This window comes from Pristis pectinata, chromosome 3, assembly GCF_009764475.1.
Source record: "Pristis pectinata isolate sPriPec2 chromosome 3, sPriPec2.1.pri, whole genome shotgun sequence".
Lineage (NCBI taxonomy): Eukaryota > Metazoa > Chordata > Chondrichthyes > Rhinopristiformes > Pristidae > Pristis > Pristis pectinata.
This window is the reverse complement of record NC_067407.1, coordinates 140,350,407-140,369,750: the sequence shown is the minus strand read 5'-3', so window position 1 is coordinate 140,369,750 and position 19,344 is coordinate 140,350,407. Positions and strand designations below refer to the sequence as shown.

Sequence of the window (19,344 nt, the reverse complement as noted above, 5' to 3'; positions counted from 1 at the left end):
GATGCTCTCAACAGTGCATCTGTAGAAGTTTGTCAGAGATATTTGGTGACATGCCAAATCTCCTTAAGTTTCTAAGAAAGCCAATGTAAATGAAAGGTGAGCTCAGAGCTGAATCGCACATTGTTTCATTCTGTCTTACTGAACGTTCAAGCAGCTTCATTCATCGTCTGCAGTTATATCTCAGTCACAGAGTAGTAACTCCCCCCTTTAAGAGTGATATGCCCGTAAATACTTTGCAGCTCAAATCATTCTCTTTGCTTGAAAGATACATAAATCAAGTTAACTCATGTTTGCCAGACTTCCACCGAAACATTGAAAATCAAAATTGCTGCAGATGCATTGAAACATTCACTGTGCCACCCACAAGTTCTGGGATGTGGCACAGACACCATGCTTGGTTTGGTATGTATTTCATTAGGGATGGGTGGTGCTATTAAAAGAATATGGAGGGCAGCCATGGAGTTAGTATAATCTAAATAAGTTGCTGCTTCACACACGGACTATATTAACTGTTGAGCAACAATTCAGTGGGAGGATTCATTCATTGTGAACTGTCATTCTTGGTCCAGTGGCCTGAGTTGTTGGGCCCAACCTTTCTTTGGAGATTTGGGTAAATAATCCAAACAGACACTGTTAAGGGAGCGCCACACTCTCAGTGATGCCATCTCTCAGATGTAGTGTTGAACAGAGATCCTGTCTGCCTTCGGAGATGGTTGCAAAAGATACCATGGCACTAACTCAAAGAAGATGAGAACATTCTCTTCAATGTTTTGACCAATGTTTTTCTTCAACAGATAATCTGTTCTCAAAGCACTTTGCGGACTGCAATAAAATATTGGAGGTCAAAACTTTTGCTATTCCCACACTTCCCTCCCTCAACTGAGTCTGTCTGCCCATCTCCAATCAACCCCTCCTCATTCTGGATCCTATTGCATGCTGGCTCTTGCCCCAACACTGTCCCTCATCTCATTTCACTGGTTATGTCCTCTCTATCTTTCAGTGCAGCTGAAGGGTCTCAACCTGAAACGTCGACTGTCCATTTCCCTCCATAGACTCTGCCTGACCCGCTGAGTTCCTCCAGCAGCTCGTTTCTTGCTGTGATAAGATAGCTGAGTTGACAACCCAGATAGCAACTAATGAGTATGATCGAATAGCTGCGAGGGAGATGCGTTGGCAGGGCAGCCAAGACTGGGTGCTCGGTATTCTAGGTTATACAATGTTCCAAAAGAAGATGCCAAAAGGGAAGGTGCTGGGCTAGTGTTGTTAATCAAGCAGTGGTGAGTCATGATGTAGAGGCAGTGGATAGTAATGTAGAATTGGTTTAGGTTGAGATTACAAAGAAGACAAGGGTGGGAGAGGTCTATGTCCCCAAAATGTGACCTCTCAACAGTGTGAAACATAAATATTTGGGGCATGTTTGAAGGGAACTACTATTGTCAAGGGAGATTTTAATCAACATATTGATTGGATGGATCAAACTAGCAAGTGTATCATGGAAGAAGAATTTGTGGAGTGCGTCATGGATCGCTTCGTAGAACAGTATGTCAGGGAACCTACCCAGGAACAGGCTAATTCAGATTTTGTCATGAATAATGAGGAAGGAATAAGAAGAGATCTTGTGCTTAAGTATCTCTTAGGAGGTAATGACCGCAATGTGATGGAATTCCAGATGCAGTTTGAGTACCACAAGACCAAAACTGTTGTCTTTAACTAAATAAAGGCAATTATAATGGTATAACAGTAGAGTTGTCTGAGGTAGACTGGGAAAATAAGCTAAGAGACAGGTCAATAGATGAACTGTGGCAGATACTCAAGCAGCTGGTCCATAGCACTCTGTAGGAATTTACCTGATTAGAGAGAGGGATTCCATGAGAAAGAGGCACAATCTGTGGTTAACAAAGGAAGTCAAGGATAAAGTTAAATCAAAAAATAGGGCATAGGAGGTTGCAAGTGCTGGTTGTAGGCCAGAGGACTGGGAAGATTTTAGGATCCAGCTATGAAAGTCTAAAAAGCTCAAAAGATGGGAGAAAATTGATTTTGAGAGAAAACTTATGTGGAATATCAAAACAAACAGTAAGAGATATATAAATAGGAAGGATCCAGCTAGGGTAAGTGTGGAACCTCCAGAGAATGACGCCAGGGAATCCATAACAGGTAGATATGTTAAATCAAACTGTCTTCGCTGTGGAGAACACTGCAAATATACCTAAGGTCATAGACGGGCTGATTTCAAATAACAGGGAGGAACTTGTAAAACTCCCAGTCATAAGGGGAAAAGTATTCGAGAAACTATGGGACACAGTTTTGGTCACTTAACCTGGAAATGGATGGAGTAGCAATGGAGGCAGTCCAAAGGAGATACGCCAGACTAATTCTTGAGGTGAGACAGTCGTCCTATCAAGAGAGGCTGGACAGTTTGGGTCTGTATACCTTGGAGTTTAGCAGAATGAGGGGTAATCTTATTCAGACATAAGGGGCTTGACAGGGTAAATGTTGAGATGTTCACACTAGTGGGAGAGGCACATACATGGGGACAAAATAAGGCTGGACATTAAAAACTGAGGTGTGTAGACATTTCTTCTCTGAGGGTAGGTGGATGCAAGATCATTAGATCTATTAAGCTGGAGATAGATGAATATTTGAAAGATCAGGGAATTGAGGAGCTGGCACAGAAGGGAAGTTGAGGACAGCATAGATCAGCCATGATGTCAAATGGTTGGCTGGCTTGAGGGGCTGGTGTCCTGTTTTCTTGTGCTCTTCTGTACTCCTGAAGCACAGTCACTGCTGTACAGTGGTACAGATGTAATGGGCAATGCATGCACAGGAAGATCTCACAAACAGCAATGTGATAATGACCAGATTATCTATATCTCTTTCAAAAACAAAAAAACTGAAGATGCTGGAAATCTGAAATTTAAAAAATTGAAAACACTGGAAACACTCAGGAGGTCAGGCAGCATCTGTGGAGAGAGAAACAAGGGTTAATGTTTCAGGTCAGACACCCTTTGTCAGAACTGACTTTTTTTTGACTGGTGTTACTGGGGGTTGGGGGCTAAATATTTCTTACAAACGTGCAATTCCGATCTGTGGGAAAGATTGAGGACTGATCTACTGTGATTTTTACAGCAATGTAGATTCACTATTATTTACAAATGTTTTAAATTTTCTCTTGCAGTTGAAGGTTGGCGCAGATGTCACTGATGTAAAGCTGACTGAATTATTTCCAAATACTGAATACACGCTTACAATTCATGCCCTGTATGGAGACATCCCTAGTGACCCACTGAGTGTGCAAGAAGTTACCTGTAAGACACTTTTGCATTACTTCTGCAACTTTCAGAATTATTCACTTTGACACTTAAAGAGCTTGTCTGAAAAAAGTGCCGAGGGAAGGTGTGAAATCAAGGGGTTGAATCCTTCTGGGCAGTATTAAGAACAAGTGAATAAATCTAAATTTTAAAAGAAAACTGCAGATGCTGGAAATCTGAAATAAAAACACAAAATTCTGGAAACACTCAGCAGGTCAGGCGACATCTGTGGAGAGAGAAACAGAGTTAATGCTTCAAGGCTGATGAATGTTCTCCATCCTGAATCATCAGCTTTCTTTCTGCAGCAAGGGAATCTGTTTGAATTGGTAGTTGGTTTATTGTTGTCACATATACTGAGAAACAGTGAAAGACTTTGTTTTGCATGCCTTCCACACAGAACATCAGTACATTGAGGTAGTACAAGGGGAAAGGTAATAACAGAATGGAGAAGAAAGTGTCGCAGTTACAGAGAAAGTGCAGTGCAGGCAGACAATAAGGTGCAAGGGCCACGACAAGGTAGATTGTGAGGTCAAGAGTCTATCTTTATTGTACGATATGGAATTCCACCATATCCCTCTTTAATAAATAATCCTCATCAAATAAGCAGCTCATCAATTTAGTTAATGTTTCACTCGGAGGAATTTCACTTTGCAATCTGAGCAAATAACAGAAGGGTATTCAGAAAGGTGCAGATGAAGGGATTGAGTTGTGGTGCTGGGCAGGGTGAGATAATCCACTCTGGATTCAAGACGTACAACTCAGAAGAGGAATTGTGGGGAAGTCGGAACTTGCTGCATACAAATCACCAGCAGTCTGTGTAAAATGTAATCAAGGGCTAATGGAAAGCCAGGCTTTATAACAAGGGGGCTTTCCTATACACTGAATGGAGTGTCTATTGCAAATCATAGCCTAGTTCTGAAATGGGGAAGTACATTTGTTCTGGATTTCTTTATATATTTTCAGAATAATATTTTGCTGTGGCAAGTGAAAAAGTGGAAAGCAAATTCCTGTAGAAAAAATATTTTGCAAAGAAAATGACCATGGAAAAGATCATTGCAAAGGAACTGATGTCATCCAAGAGTTTTCATGTTATCAACCAAATCCTGTTCCTGTATCAACACTAAACATCTGGTTTCATGTGTTCATGGAAAAGATATACCCTGAAGGATTTAAACCTGCTGAAATAAACTAGCCAGAATTTAGACCCATGACAGATCATGGCGAGCAGTATTTTCGATCTTATTTTCACTTACTTTATGGAGGTTTTGCACCTGTTTTTCTTTGTTGGCATCTTTTGTTTAATCCTGCCCCCGCAGTGCCTCTACATAGACCCAGGAATATTCGGTTTTCTGATGTCAGTCACAGCAGCATGAGAACTCATTGGGATCGTGCACCAGGCAGAGTTCTTAAGTACATAATTCGATATGCTGAAGCGGGAGATGAGGTCACAAAGGAGGTGAGCTTACTTTTCCATTGCAAAATTAGAAACATGAAGCAGTCCTTTTTTTAAGCAGCTCGTACGAATATCTATTAATTCATTCACGCGATGTGAGCATCATTGGCCTTGGAGGTACCAAACTCAATGGCTTGCTCAAGTGTCTCACAGAGCAGTCAAGTAGGCTTTGAAAGCCCTAAACTGAATCTATTAAAGTATCAGGAGGTATCAGAAACAGGCCACATCCAGTTAGCATTAGCAGATGAAATCTCTTGAACTTGACCAATGTACCTGGGGTAGTGGTGGAGGCAGGTACGTTGGTCAAGTTCAAGAGATTGTTAAGTAAGCATATGAAGGAATTTAAAATAAGAGGGATATGTGGGAGGAAGGGGTTAGATAGTCTTAGGCGTGGTTTAAAGGTCAGCACAACATGGTGGGCCGAAGGGCCTGTATTGTGCTGTATTGTTCTATGATTCTATTCTATGGAAATCGCCAATGAGATGTCTATCTCGACAATTTGTATCATGATGAAGTAGAGGCAGCCCTCATTCCACCAAAACAAAAAGATAAATTACTCATTCGGATGCCAGGACTGCTGGTAGTTATTGCTCATCCCTTACTACCCATTGTGCTTGAGCAACCAACAGCATCTAGTACAACTGAAGGACTTGCTTTGCCACTTCAGGGAGCATTTAATGGTGAACCGCATCGAAGTGGTGCTGATGTCACACGCAGGCTGGAAGGCATCCTCCTCCGAAGGATGTTATGGAACTGTCTGTGTTTTTATGGCAATCCTGAAGTTTCACAATAGTAATACCAGCTTTACAATTCCAGATTCTACAAACAGAAGAGAAATTCTTGAAGGTGAAGGGCTCTGGGGAATTTGAATTCAAGTTGTTAAAAGGATTCTTGGAATAAAAATCTCATTTACAGTATATCAAATCTCTACCAGTCACAAATGGGAGGTGTCTAATTAGCTCATTTTCTGGCGAGCATGGACACGTTGGGCTGAATGGTCTTCTTCTGTGCTGTAACTTTTTTGATCCCACAATGTTGTCTAAAATATAACCAAGTGAGTTAACAGAATCAATTGGTACCAATCTACTGCTATGGTACAATAAAGCAGTGCCTTTGACAGGAGGACAAGCATCAATGATTTGGATAAGCTCCCTTTCAATCTTTACTCTTGCTATTCTAGTTTAGTAGAAATCTATTTTGTTATCCAAGCAAACAATGCTCTTTCTAACCTGATAGCTGGAGGTTCCCAGCAGCGATACCTCTGTGCCACTGACAGGACTTGTGTCCCAAACGGAATATGATGTTTCGGTATCAGCAGTCTACGATGAAGGGACTTCAGCTCCCCTGTCTGGAAGAGAAAGCACCCGTAAGTAGGATGTTTAGTCATGTGTTGACTGCTTCATTTCACATGTCACCCATCATGTCTCTTTGGTAATGTAGAGAAATTGGAGAGGCTGGAGAAAGAATGGGGCAATAGGATTAAATGGAATGCTCTTCTGTTGCCCTCAATGGGCCAAATGGCCTCCCTCTGTACTGTACCGTTCCGTGATTCTATGCAAGGGTGGTGTGCAAATCAGAAATGACTTGGCAGCTTGGTAAGTTTGAGATGAGGTTTATGACCATAGATCCAGGTGTGAAACACTCCAGTTTTTCAGATAGACTGGAGACTCGGTTTGTTGTTCTCAGAGCAAGGAATGCTAAGTTTTTGAGTCATAGAGTCATAGTCATACAGCACAGTAACAGGCCCTTCAACTGGTCCATGCTGACCAAGATTCCCATCTGAGCTGGTCTCATTTGCCCATGTTTGGCCCATATCCCTCTAAACCTTTCCTATCCATGGACCTGTCCAAGTACCTTTTAAATGTTGTTAATGTACCTGCCTCAACCACTTCCTCTGGCAGCTTGTTCCATGTACACATCATCCTCTGGGTGAAAAAGTTGCCCCTCAGGTTCCTATTAAATCTCTCCCCCTCGCCCGAAAACTATGCCCTCTTGATTTCCCAATCCTGGAAAAAAGACTGAGTATATTCACCCCATCTGTGCCCCTCATGATTTTATACACCTCTATAAGATCACCCCTCATTCTCCGACATGCCAGTGAATAAAGTCCCAACCTGCTCAACCTCTCTCCATAACTCAGTCCCTCAAGTCCCGGCAACATAAGTCTCCTCTGCACTCTATCTGGCTTAATGGCATCTTTCCTATAGCAGGGCAACCAAAAGTGAACTCAGTAGTCCAAATGCAGCCTCACCGACGTCTTGTACGAGTCATGGAGAAGGAAACAGAGACATGGCTTTCCATGTCCTTTACAGCAACCAGGAGAAGGAAAATGGTTTACACAGTGGCTGGTTTTGATTTCCAATGCACTCCTTGATGAGATGGTCGTCGGTACCTAACCACCAGATGCCCATCTCTCCTCCCCCCCTCCACCATAAGCTGATCCCTAACCGTTGGCCACTGATCACGTGGCCACCACGTTCTTGGCTATCAGTGTATCCATGGCACGATTTTTCACCCACCAATCTCTAAGTGGCAACCGGCATGGATCTCCAACCTGCTCTGACTGCCCGACCCTGATCCCCTCTAACTACCATCATGCAGCATCAAGTTCCCTACTGATTCCCACCCTCCCTTTGATGACTCAACCGTGACCTACTGTGACTACCGATCCCTGACCGATCCTTGCCCTTTTTGATTCCCGATCCCTGACTTATCCATCGCCCATTCCATGTAGCCACCCGTCCCTGCCTCCTTATCTTTCCCCCGATCCCTGTCCACTAACCCCAGTACTGATTCACCCCACACACACTTTCCAAACATGTACCACTTTCCTTGATCTCTATATACGGAATGATCTGTCTGGATGGCAAGCAAACAAAGCTTTTCACTGTATCTCGGTACATGTGACAATAATAAACTAATTGCCAATTACATTCTCATTCACAAGATCACAAGACGAGGGAGCAGAAGCAGGCCATTCGGCCCATCGAGTCTGCTCCAAGGAAAAGGGAAATAGAAATGAGAAATGGGGAATGGGGGAGGAAAAAAAACCTAATCCGAATTTCTGGCCTTATCCCCATATCCCTTGATATCCTGACTATTTAGATATCTATCTATCTCCTCCTTGAACGCCCCCACTGATCTGACCTCCACTGCTGTACGTGGCAAGGAGTTCCACAAATTCACCACCCTCCGGCTAAAGAAATTTCTCCTCATCTCTGTTTTGAAACTGTACCCTCTAATTCTAAGATTGTGTCCTCTGGACCTGGACTCACCCACCAAGGGAAACAGCCTAGCCACATCTACTCTGTCCTTTCCTATCAACATGTTAAATGTCGCTATGAGGTCCCCTCTCATTTTGAATGCCCCCCCCCCCCTCCCCGCTGCCCTCACTAACCTCACAGTGACCCAGTGATAGAGTTTGAAAGGAAAGGCGTAGGATTGCGCAAGGTCTTTTTCGTAGCTCCAGACACAGCAATTTTGCTGTGGTCAGCTTTCAATAAAAAAATTGTTGGCCTGTTTGCACTGCAGAAATAAAGATTAAAAAAAAATTATCCTCAACTCTCTTTTCAATTGATTTCAATGCCATACCTTTTGAAGGTTACCGGTTCTATGAGCTGGTTCCTCTCTCTTAGTCGGCTTCCCTGACTCAGCAGGTAATGTTCTGCCCAGGTCGGTGCAGCAGAGCAAATTTCAAACCACATCTGTAATCCATTTCGTCGCCAAAAGAAACACATAAGGTTTAAATTAGGTGTTGGAATGTCTAACTATTCCATTTTCCTGGTTCAGACATCACTTTGAGTTGTGCTGAACCTGATTGACAAAAAGAAGCTGAAATGAAAGTATTTTCAGGAAACATAATTCTCTGCTCAAGCAAACATGTAGATTTTCCCAACAGAGAATGGAAAATATTCTGAGCAAAGATTTGCAGAGTAACTGTATGATGTGTGTGACATTATGTCTATCCCTGAAGGGCTGTGAGAATAATCAAGATGTCCATTAACAGTTTTGGCATTCATCCAGATGTGTGGTGATATAATTTCAGTACAGCTAGGAAATAAAGTGTAAGATGGAAACCGGAACCAGACCCCGAAAGACTTGCCAGACTCTCTGCAAAGAGTCAAAGCAGGAGATGAAACACAGTATTTAATTGCATCTGATGTATTGCAACCCAGCAGAGAGAGTGTAGTGAAGCCTTTGCTACAAAGGTCCCTGATGGCTCAGTGTTGTGGAATTATAAATCAATTTGATCAAATGTTTTTACATTTTAGAGACAGTAACCAGAGGAGGTCCCCCTGGTGCTCATAACGAAACCATCCCATTGCAGTCTGTTCTTGTTTTGTACGATTTTATCTTAAACCTCGCTGCCAACTCCCTCCTACATTAAGATGCCCCATAACAGCTTTTGGTCACATCGTCTTTGCTCAGGCCCATCTTTGTGTTCCAGGAATAGTGACCAATTATGGTTTTCTCAAAGTTGGTCTCAGTAATCCTTTGACACGTTCTCCTCTTCCCAGATGAGGGAGAGAAGAGCTTGAGTTTTCACCAAAAGCACTTCACCATATTTCAGTACTTGCAGCAGGAGTTTAATCTGCTCCAGAGACCTTGCTGTTTTTCAGATGATGGATGGCTTTTTTTTAGCCTCTTGCAAGCATGGGATTGGGGCAGATCGCAGGTTGTGGAATGGAATAAAAAAAAAACCCTACTATAGAGAGAGTCTGGGTTGAGGAGGTCTTCCTTCCAGAGGGTGGTGACTGCCGTACTGTACTTGATAAGCTCACCTCAGTTCTTGGTTCTTGGCAGGATGTGTTCTTTGGTGTTTGGGCCCTTGTTGATTTTGACAGCACAAGAAGTCACACATGTTGGTGGATCTCCTGCGTTCTTCCCACTGCTCACCTATCAGTCTGCCAGCGGTGGCTGCCAGTCAGTTACAAATACACGTTCTTTAAAGCTTCCATGCATTTTCAGGTCTAGTGTGGTTATGGGTTCGATTTCCACACCAGAGAACTGAGCGCAAAGAAAATCCATGCCAGCGTTAAGGGAGTGTGGCACTAATGGAAGTCTGGCTCAGATGGATGTTAAAGTGAGGCCCTGCCCAAGATCTCAGCTGGATGTAAAAGTATTCCATGGGACTGTTTCAGAGACAGGTTGGGTAGAGCTTACCAGTGTCCTGGCTTATACCAGTCCTTTACTGAGCGTCATTAAAGCAGGTTATCACATTGTCAACAGTGGGAGCTTCCAGTGCACAAAATGCACGTCTTGCATTACATCAGGAACACTACTTCCAAGATAATGGCCTTTGAGAGATCCTGGTCAAACATAAAAGGTGCTGTACCAAAGAAAGTCCTTTCACTTGATGCTTGGAGAAGTCCAGGAGTTTGCAGTCCATTTTTGAGATGGTGTAAATGCATATCATTGCTGTTAATTGGACTAGGTAACTCTCTCAGATCTTCCTTATAATTTTGCCATACCAGCTCACCGTTTCTATGGGACTCTGCGCCGGGGTGTGAGTTACGTTGTGTTTCTGTGTAGCCTCATCCTGCCTCTTCCTTTTCCTTGCACAGTGGTTGTCCCAGCACCATCAAACCTTCGCTTCACGGATGTCGGGGAGACACGGTTCCGGGTGCACTGGAGTCACGGAGCACCAGATGTGGCCCTCTACAGACTGACCTGGGTCCCATCGGGTAGAGCCGGCAAGGAAGAGGTAGAAGAAGCCATTCTCTTGTGACCTCAGCTGAGGTTTTATTTCCTGTTGTAAAGAGAGCATGTGAAATGTATCATTGCCAAACTGACCTGCCAGTGTGGAAACAGACCTTTCTCTTTTGTGTTACTGTGTTCTAACCCAGTTGTCATCCCTTCTGCCTTTTGCTGATACCTTTTAGTGGTCCACTTGAATAGCTATTATTATAATGCATAAATTGTGACCAGGATATTGGAATGAGTCCTCCACAAAGTCCACATACATAGATTTCTGACAGGATTCGGAGTGAGAATTCCCCTGTCTCTGATTTATTGGACCTGCTATTCGCTGAGATTAGCTGATAGCTGGCTGATGCCAAGCTGGATTTCTGGTGGGCACTGGAACTCACTGGGTTTTGGAGAAGCCAATAGCTTTTGTTATTAAACCATTGATGTATCATACCTTTAGAGACAATATTAGAACATAGAACAGTGCAGCACCGGAACAGGCCCTTTGGCCCATGGTGTCTGTATCGACCAGGATGACAAATGAAACTAAACCTATTTGTCTACACATCATCTATATCCCTCCTTTCCCCACATGTTCATATGCCTGTCTAAATGCCTCTTAAACGCTGCTTCCACCACCATGCCAGGCACCTACCATGTGTAAAAAAACTTACCCCACACATTTCCTTTAAAATGTCCCCCTCTCACCTTAAATGCATGTCCTCTAGTATTTGACATTTCTACCCTGGGGAAAAGATTCTGACTCTCTACCCTATCTATGCTTCTCATAATTTTATAAACCTCTATCAGGTCTCCCCTCAGCCTCCACCACTCCGGAGAAAACAACCCAAGTTTGTCCAACTTCTTTTAGCTAATAATCTCTAATGCAGGCAAAGTCTTCTGCACCCTTGCCAAAGCCTCCACATCCTTCCTGTATCATGGGGCAGTCAGAACTGCACACAAAGACTCCAAATGTGGCTTAACCAAGCTAGTGAAACATGATGAGAAATGTTAATCAGCATCTACCATTTATCTATTGCAAGGGGTTGGGGTGTAAGGAGAGGCCAGGGAAGCTAGTCGGCCTACTGTTCGGATTGAAGCATGATGCCTCGAGAGGGGAGAAGGGTGGGGATGAGATGATGGGCCACGACACAATTAGAATGCGTAGAAAGCATCCCTTTGGTCCTTCTGCCCATGAAAATTTAAGCAGATTCATTTAAAATGCATTCATGGTGTTGCTACACACAGTCATCAGAGATGTGCTTTCCACAAGCAATTCAAACACTTGGTTGTAAGGGATCAATTAACTCAACTAAACCAGAACACCTATTTTTGCAAAAGCAAAGACTCTAATGTGACTTGATGCCTTGTATGAAGTTTCCTGTGGAGATATTCAACATGAGCATCGAGGAATGGTACCAGAGAGTTCAGCTATACCTAAGCAGTATCGAACTTGTGCTAGTTGTCGGGATCGGGTGTTCTTAGCCCATGGCCTGCTCGCTATCAAATTCAAGTCTAACAATTTGCTTAAGGAATGGTTTTTAAGAATGCAAACTAATTTCCGGCACTGACCCTCTTTGACCATAGCTTTATGCATATTCTACCCAGATGATCTTAAACGGACAAGATACCAGCCAGTTGTTGGAAGGCCTGAATCCTGACACTGTCTACGATGTATCCATCACAGCCATTTATCCCGATGAAATGGAAAGTGAAGATCTTTTCGGTTCCCAGCGTACATGTAAGTCTTTAGTTGGTTGATTCCATCAGCCTTTTTCTTCCCAACCCACAACCCATTGTCATTAAACACTGAAAGAATGCTGAAATCCAATAAAAAACATACGTTGTGATACACAGTAGATTTATTTGTCCTTCTGAGGGTATGGTGAATGTTGTACTGTCAGGGTTAATGTTTCCAAGGTGTGATTTTAACTGAGTCTATATCGGACAACAAAATCAAATGGAACTAGTGTATAGCCTTGATATAATGCTGGTGTTGGGGATAACGTTCACACCTGTGTTATAAGATACCTGCATTATAAATGAAATTGACCTAATATTGGAACCTCCCTTTTCTTATATACAGTATAGTACACACTCTGATTATTAAATTAAATGCAATTGATGTTTATTGTCAGTAAACTTTGAAGAAAATAGAACTTTACAGCACAGTACAGGCCCTTCAGCCCACGATGTTGTGCCGACATTTTATCCTGCTGTAAGATCTATCTAACCCTTCCCTCCCACGTAGCCCTCCATTTCTCTATCATTCATACTTGATCATACCTTTGCAGCAGATAAGGTAACAGGGAAGATCATCAGAACTGTTAAGAATCAGAGAGTTATTGGGTCAAGTATCACAGAATCAGGCTCACTGAATTGATTCTGCCCATCAAATACCCATTTGCACTAATCCTACTCCAATGCCATTTTATACTCCCCACATTCCCAACTCCCCCAGATTCTACCATCCATCTGCACAATAGGGATAATTTACAAAAGCCAATTAACCTACCAACTTGCACGTCTCTGGGATGTGGGAGGAAACTGGAAATGGTCCATGCAGGGGAAGCCCACATGGTCACAGGGTGAATGTCCAAACTCCATTTAGACAGCACTGGAGGTCAGGATTGAACCTGGGTACCTTCAAATGTGAGGCAGCGGCTCTACCAGCAGTGCTACTGTGCCTTCCCTTTTTGATACAATTCAATCTGCTGCCCACCATGTCCCTTAATCATCATTCTCCAATAACAAATCTCAGGGCCTCCTGGATTTAACTCCACCATTGAGTTCGGTGAATTCAATATCAGAAAAAAAAACTGCAGATTACGGAAATCTGAAATAAAAATGGAAAATGCTGAACATTCAGCAGGTCAGGCAGCATCTCTGGAGAGAGACGTAGTTAAGGTTTCTGGCTGAAGACTCTTTCTCTTTCCGCAGCTGCTGCCTGACCCTGACTGTTTCCAGCAATTTCTTAGTTTACTAAATTCGTTTGAAACTTCCTCGACTCACATTCCCACCATTTTACAACATCCTCCCAACCCTGTGTGTGAACTGATTCCATCTGATCCTTTACATTCCTGCTTCTAAATCTTTAGCTTGTACTTGCTGGTCGAGCTTTTGCCCTATCTTTGTCGGGGTCTGAATTTTGAATAAATCCTTGTCTTCACTAAACAATGGACAGCAGAAGATTACCCCTTGACTTTGAATCTGTGAAGGAATCAGTTTCAGCCAAACTTCTGTCCTAATTTAAACCTGATATTAATGTACATTCTTTTAATTTTAATTTTTCAGTGGCCAAAGTAGTTCCGACCACTGCAGGTAAGCTTATGCTTCTGGTATTCCTTGTGGGAAATCCCTACTTAATAGATAAAGTGGTTTAGAGAGCTGTCATTCCAGTGTTTATCCATTCTGCTGTAAGGAGTTCCCCAGTGCATAAAATTCTGATAATCCTGCATGTTTAGGACTTTGGCAGTGCTAGACTGGCAGATATGTTGTACTATTGGATGTTATTCTGATTAATACTTTAAATTCACTTGTTTTAGATCCTAAACTGTGTTATAGGATAATATCCTGTGTCAGGATTCAGGGAAGCATGGGAACTGGGGCTGAGGTGAGATTTAAGGGTGTGCAGGAATGGTGGCCCCACTGAGTTTCAAGTAAGCCTGTCATCTGGGGCTCCAGTAAGTTTCTGGTGGACTTGGGAACTAGGACCATGGTGGATTTCAGTGGACCTTGGGAACTGAGGCCAGGGTGAGTTTCAAGGGAGTGCAAGAACTGAGGCCCTGGTAGTTTTGGGGTGGTGGGGGGGGGGGGGGTTGGTGCAGGAAAGATCATCTGTGAGCCAGATGTTGAACCATCAGGATTTCCAAATTGTCAGCCAGTGGATTATCAGAGTTTTACTGGAGTAACATTACTGCTTCTGGATTAGAAGTGCAGAGTATGAACACCATTGCAGACATCGTCACTGTGCAGGGACCAGAATTGTCATTGACATACACAAGAAAGTTTGTATCCAGTAAGCAAAAGTTGTGGGACCCATTGTATAGGACTAACCCCTCGATCAGCAGATATTAAGAGAGTTAGGCCATGGAAAGAGCTGCTAAACAGTCTGTGAATCCTTTCAATATTTCTCCCTCAACAAAAACCTCTTGCTGATTTACACTTTCTCTGATCCTTGATAGGGGATCAACTTTATCCCTTGAAAGTGTTAGAACATAGAACGATTACAGCACAATTCAGGCCCTTCGGCCCACAAAGCTGTGCCGAACATGTCCCTACCCTAGAAATTACTAGGCTTACCCATAGCCCTCTATTTTACTCAGCTCCATATACCTATCTAACAGTCTCTTGAAAGACCCTATCGTATCAGCCTCCACCACCGTTGCCAGCAGCCCATTCCATGCACTCACCACTCTCTGAGTAAAAAAGCTTACCCCTGACATCTCCTCTATGTCTACTCCCCAGCACCAACCTATATCCTCTTGTGGCCACCAATTCAGCCCTGGGGAGAAGCCTCTGACTATCTACCCTATCAATACCTCTCATCATCTTACACACCTCAATCAGGTCCCCCCCTCATCCTCCATTTCTCCAAGGAGAAAAGGCTAAGTTCCCTCAACCTGCTTTCATAAGGCATGCTCTGCATCCCAGGCAGCATCCTTGTAAATCTCCTCTGCACCCTCTCTATGGCTTCCACATCTTTCCTGTAGTGAGGCAACCAGAAATGAGAACAATACTCCAGGTGGGGTCTAACCAGGGACCTATATAGCTGCAACAATACCTCACGGCTCCTAAATTTAATTCCCCGATTGATGAAGGACAATACACCATATGCCTTCTTAACCACAGAGTCAACCTGCGCACCGCTTTGAGCGTCCTATGGACTCAGACCCCAAGATCCTTCTGATCCTCCACACTGCCAAGAGTCCTACCATTAATACTATATTCTGCCAACATATTTGACCTACCAAAATGAACCACTTCACACTTATCTGGGTTGAACTGCATCTGCCATTTCTCAGCCCAACTCTGCATCCTATCTATGTCCCTCTGTAACCTCTGACAGCCCTCCAAACTATCCACAACACCCCCAACCTTGGTGTCATCCGCAAACTTACTAACCCACCCCTCCACTTCCTCATCCAGGTCGTTATAAAAATCACAAAGAGTAAGGGTCCCAGTACAGATCCCTGAGGTACACCACTGGTCACTGACCTCCACTCAGAATACGACCCTTCAACAACCACTCTTTGCCTTCTGTGGGCCAGCCAGTTCTGGATCCACACTGCAATGTCCCCTTGGATCCCATGTCTCCTCACCTTCTCCATAAGCCTTGCATGGGGTACCTTGAATGGGGTGGCACGGTAGTGTAGCAGTTAGCGCAACACTATTACAGCGCCAGCGATCGGGGTTCGATTCCCGTCGCTGTCTGTAAGGAGTTTGTACATTCTCCCGTGTCTGCGCGAGTTTCCTCCAGGTGCTCTGGTTTCCTCCCACATTCCAAAGACGTATGGGTAGGTTAATTTGGGTTTAAAATGGGCGGCGTGGACTCGTTGGGCCAGAAGGGCCTGTTACCACGCTGTAAGTAAAAGTTAAAAATTTAAAAATTTATCAAACACCTTGCTGAAATCCATATACACTACATCTACTGCTCTCCCTTCATCGATGTGCTTAGTCACATCCTCATAAAATTCAATCAGGCTCGTAAGGCAGGACTTTGATAAAAAAAAAAGCCTATCTCGAAATGGAGGTTCTACCTTTGCACCAAAGCACTTGCAACCTTTTCTTCTTATAACTGTGCAGTACATGGTGAAACTGCCAATGAGAAGGAATAAAGTCATGGGCATTTGGAGCATCATTTGGCCCATTATCCCTTTAATCAGCTCTTCTAAAGAGCTTTGCAAGTAGTCCCAATTTCCATCCTCTATGCATTTGCTCCTACATCCCTTTCTCTTTTAGGTATTTATGCACCAAATATTCCAACAACATGACAGAATGGTGTTGATAGATCAAATGATCTTTACTCTTCTGTTATTGAGGTGAATGTATCACATTGTTCTTCCAGGATCAAAAATAACTATCTATCGTCATCCTCCATGAGTTTGAATATTCAAATCTCTCAAATATTCCCAATAATTTTTATTGCTGAAAAAAAATTTGTAAACCAGCAGACTCTAGAGAAGGGAATGATTTGGTAGGTTCAGATGTAGCCAGGGACCTCCATCTGTTGGCTTATAAAGGCTGATATTAAATGAACTGTGCTGGCTGGGGCCCTGTTGCCAATGCTCAAGATTCCATTGCTTAATAAACCCTTCTAGTTTGGCACAGAATTCAGCTTCAGACTATTAAAGAGGTGCCACAGAGGCGGCTGAAATGCCATGATGGCACAACAGAGAAACTGCTGATGAGGCTGAGCTTGAGACAGAATTGGCAATGAATGACAATGGTTGGAAATTTTCATTGCTGAACTCCTAATCCAGGCTGACATTAGCAGTGCACTGGAATGAGGGAGCTCTGCACTGTCAACGTCCTGACGCTCTCTCAGGGAGGCATAAAACGTCACATGGATCAGTCTGAAGACAATCAAATGAGGTCTCTCCAGTGTCCTGGCTGATATTTATCCTCAAATGAAGTCACAAAGAAAACCGGTTATTAGGTTATTCTTTGCTGTTTTTGGGATCATGCAAGGCCTAACTTAGCTGCCATATTTTCACTTCACAACATTTTAGAAGTATTTCATTAGCAGCTTGGAGTGTCCTCCCAAAGCCAGGGCCTCTACTGCCAACAAGGAGGCAGGGGGACAACTACCTCCCTCCAAATCACACACCATCTTGACTTGGAAATATATTGCCAGAACTTCAATGTCACTGGGTCTAAATTCCGGATCTCTTTTGCCAGCAGCAGGTTCATGAAGTACAATTAGTGATGGGAAATAAATGCTGGCTTTGCCGCTGATGTCCAGATCCAGAAAAATGAACAAATAAGAAAAGTTAAATGGAAATAGAATCTTTCTTTCTCTCTCTGCCTTGGGGGGAAGGAAATGGCTTTTGCTGATGATGTTATTTATTCTTCAGCTACCCTGACCCCTCCTCGCAACCTTCAAGTGTACAATGCCACATCGCACAGCCTGACTGTAAAATGGGATCCTGCCAGTGGTCGAGTTCGAGGATACAGGGTCATTTATGCACCTATGACTGGGGACCCCGTTGAAGAAACGGTAATCCAAATTACTTTGAAGGCCACATGTTATCTTGCATTGCTGTGTTTAGTCTGCATGCCTGCAGCTGTATCGGGTTTCTCTATCAGGATCAATTCCTCAGAAACCAGAACTGGCAGAAAAATTGGTATCAAATATTGCTCTGCAATGACACAATGACAGAGCAAACTTGATGGACAATAGATTTTGACGTTATTTCTTCTGTATATATTGTGCTTTTAGTTTGCAAATTGTTGATAGGTTTCTTTTAATAATAGTTTTTTAATTCAACAAAACACAAAGTGGCTGTTGGGGGAGTGAATGAAGCACTGTGGTAGAATCCAGCTGGATGGAGATAGTCTGATCTGAAATGGGCTTTGGCAACAAACTGTTAAAGCTTGGAGTTTGATATCCCCCTTCATGCAAATATCCCCACAGGGCGTGAGTGCATGTGTGAATAGAGGTGAGCATGTTATACTCATGGAAATATTTTTACTCTCAAAACTATCTGCAGCTGCTTTAACTTAAAAAAAATGCTTACCACTGTTAAGAAATTTTAACCCGATCTTCAGTATGGACCTCATTGTGAAATGCTGGAGTGACTTTTTTTTTAAACAGTCTGCAAATGTAAGGTTTCAGTGTAGTTACTCAAAAATATTCAAGGCAGAATTTATTGGCACTATTGTTAAGTAGATACTTAACACATCTGCATCAGGTTTCTCTATTTTAACAGATGTTCTGGTCTCAGTTATCAAAACAGAAAGGGTTGCTATAAGCATGTTACATGAGAGTCGTTTCTGACAAGCTATTTTTCCAGCCACCTCTTTTAATTTATACAGGGGAAAAAAAATATGTAAAAAAAGAGGATGTAAAATAACTAGTTGTCTCCACCACTGCCCCCCCCCCCCCCCAATAATAAATCACTGCCATCCAAAATCAAAAGTCTCCAGATGCTGGAAATCTGAAATTAAATAAGGAGACACAAAAAATAGTCAACAGGTCAGGCCACATCTGTGGAAGGAGAAACGAGAGTTAACATTAATGGCCTGTCATCAGCATCATTCTGTGCAAAGGTTAGTAACTCTGGTTCTCTCTTCGCAGAGGCTGCCTGAGGTTGCCATCAGTTTCTGGTATTATTTAATAAAAAATATGCTGTAGTTCCCGTCTCTGTCCTGTGCTGATTACACATATAAATGCTCAGAATCATCTGATGGAAAAGGCCTACTGGTCTGCCTACTGACATAACAAAAAAAAGTAAGACCATAAGACATAGGAGCAGAATTAGGCCATTCAGCCCATCAAGTTTGGTCCACGATTCGATAATGGCTGATTTATTTTCCCTTCTCAACCCATTCTCTTGCCTTCTTCCCTTAACCCTTGACGCCCTTACTAATCAAGAACCTATCAACCTCTTCTTTAAATATACCCAGTGACTTGCCTCCACAGCCGTCTGTGCCACCCTCTGGCTGAAGAAATTCCTCCTCATGTCACTTTTAAGGAACATCCTTTTATTCTGAGGCTGTGCCCTCTGGTTCTAAACTCTCCCACTACTGGAAACATGCTCTCCGTGTCTACTTTATCCAGATCTTTCAATATTTGGTGGGTTTCAATGTGATCTCCCCTCATCCAAGTAGGGGAGAACGTTGGGGAGTGATAGGTAGAATGCTACCTTTCCCCACCTTGTCTGTACGAGTATG

The 19,344-nt window shown here is 43.1% G+C and overlaps 1 protein-coding gene across 6 annotated transcripts in view; it reads left to right on the top strand.

Annotated features, from left to right (window-relative positions):
- The window catches only part of LOC127568808 (collagen alpha-1(XII) chain-like), a 275,536-nt gene that overhangs the window by 115,379 nt on the left and 140,813 nt on the right, over positions 1-19,344 (top strand). For 5 of the 6 annotated variants that reach the window (XM_052012994.1, XM_052012989.1, XM_052012990.1 and 2 more), the window contains 7 exons: positions 3,176-3,305; positions 4,625-4,764; positions 5,998-6,127; positions 10,326-10,465; positions 12,058-12,190; positions 13,744-13,770; positions 17,526-17,668. In XM_052012994.1, coding sequence (XP_051868954.1) covers positions 3,176-3,305; positions 4,625-4,764; positions 5,998-6,127; positions 10,326-10,465; positions 12,058-12,190; positions 13,744-13,770; positions 17,526-17,668 — 843 coding nt within the window. The remainder of the gene's footprint in view (positions 1-3,175; positions 3,306-4,624; positions 4,765-5,997; positions 6,128-10,325; positions 10,466-12,057; positions 12,191-13,743; positions 13,771-17,525; positions 17,669-19,344) is intronic. The other variant, XM_052012992.1, reaches the window with a different exon arrangement.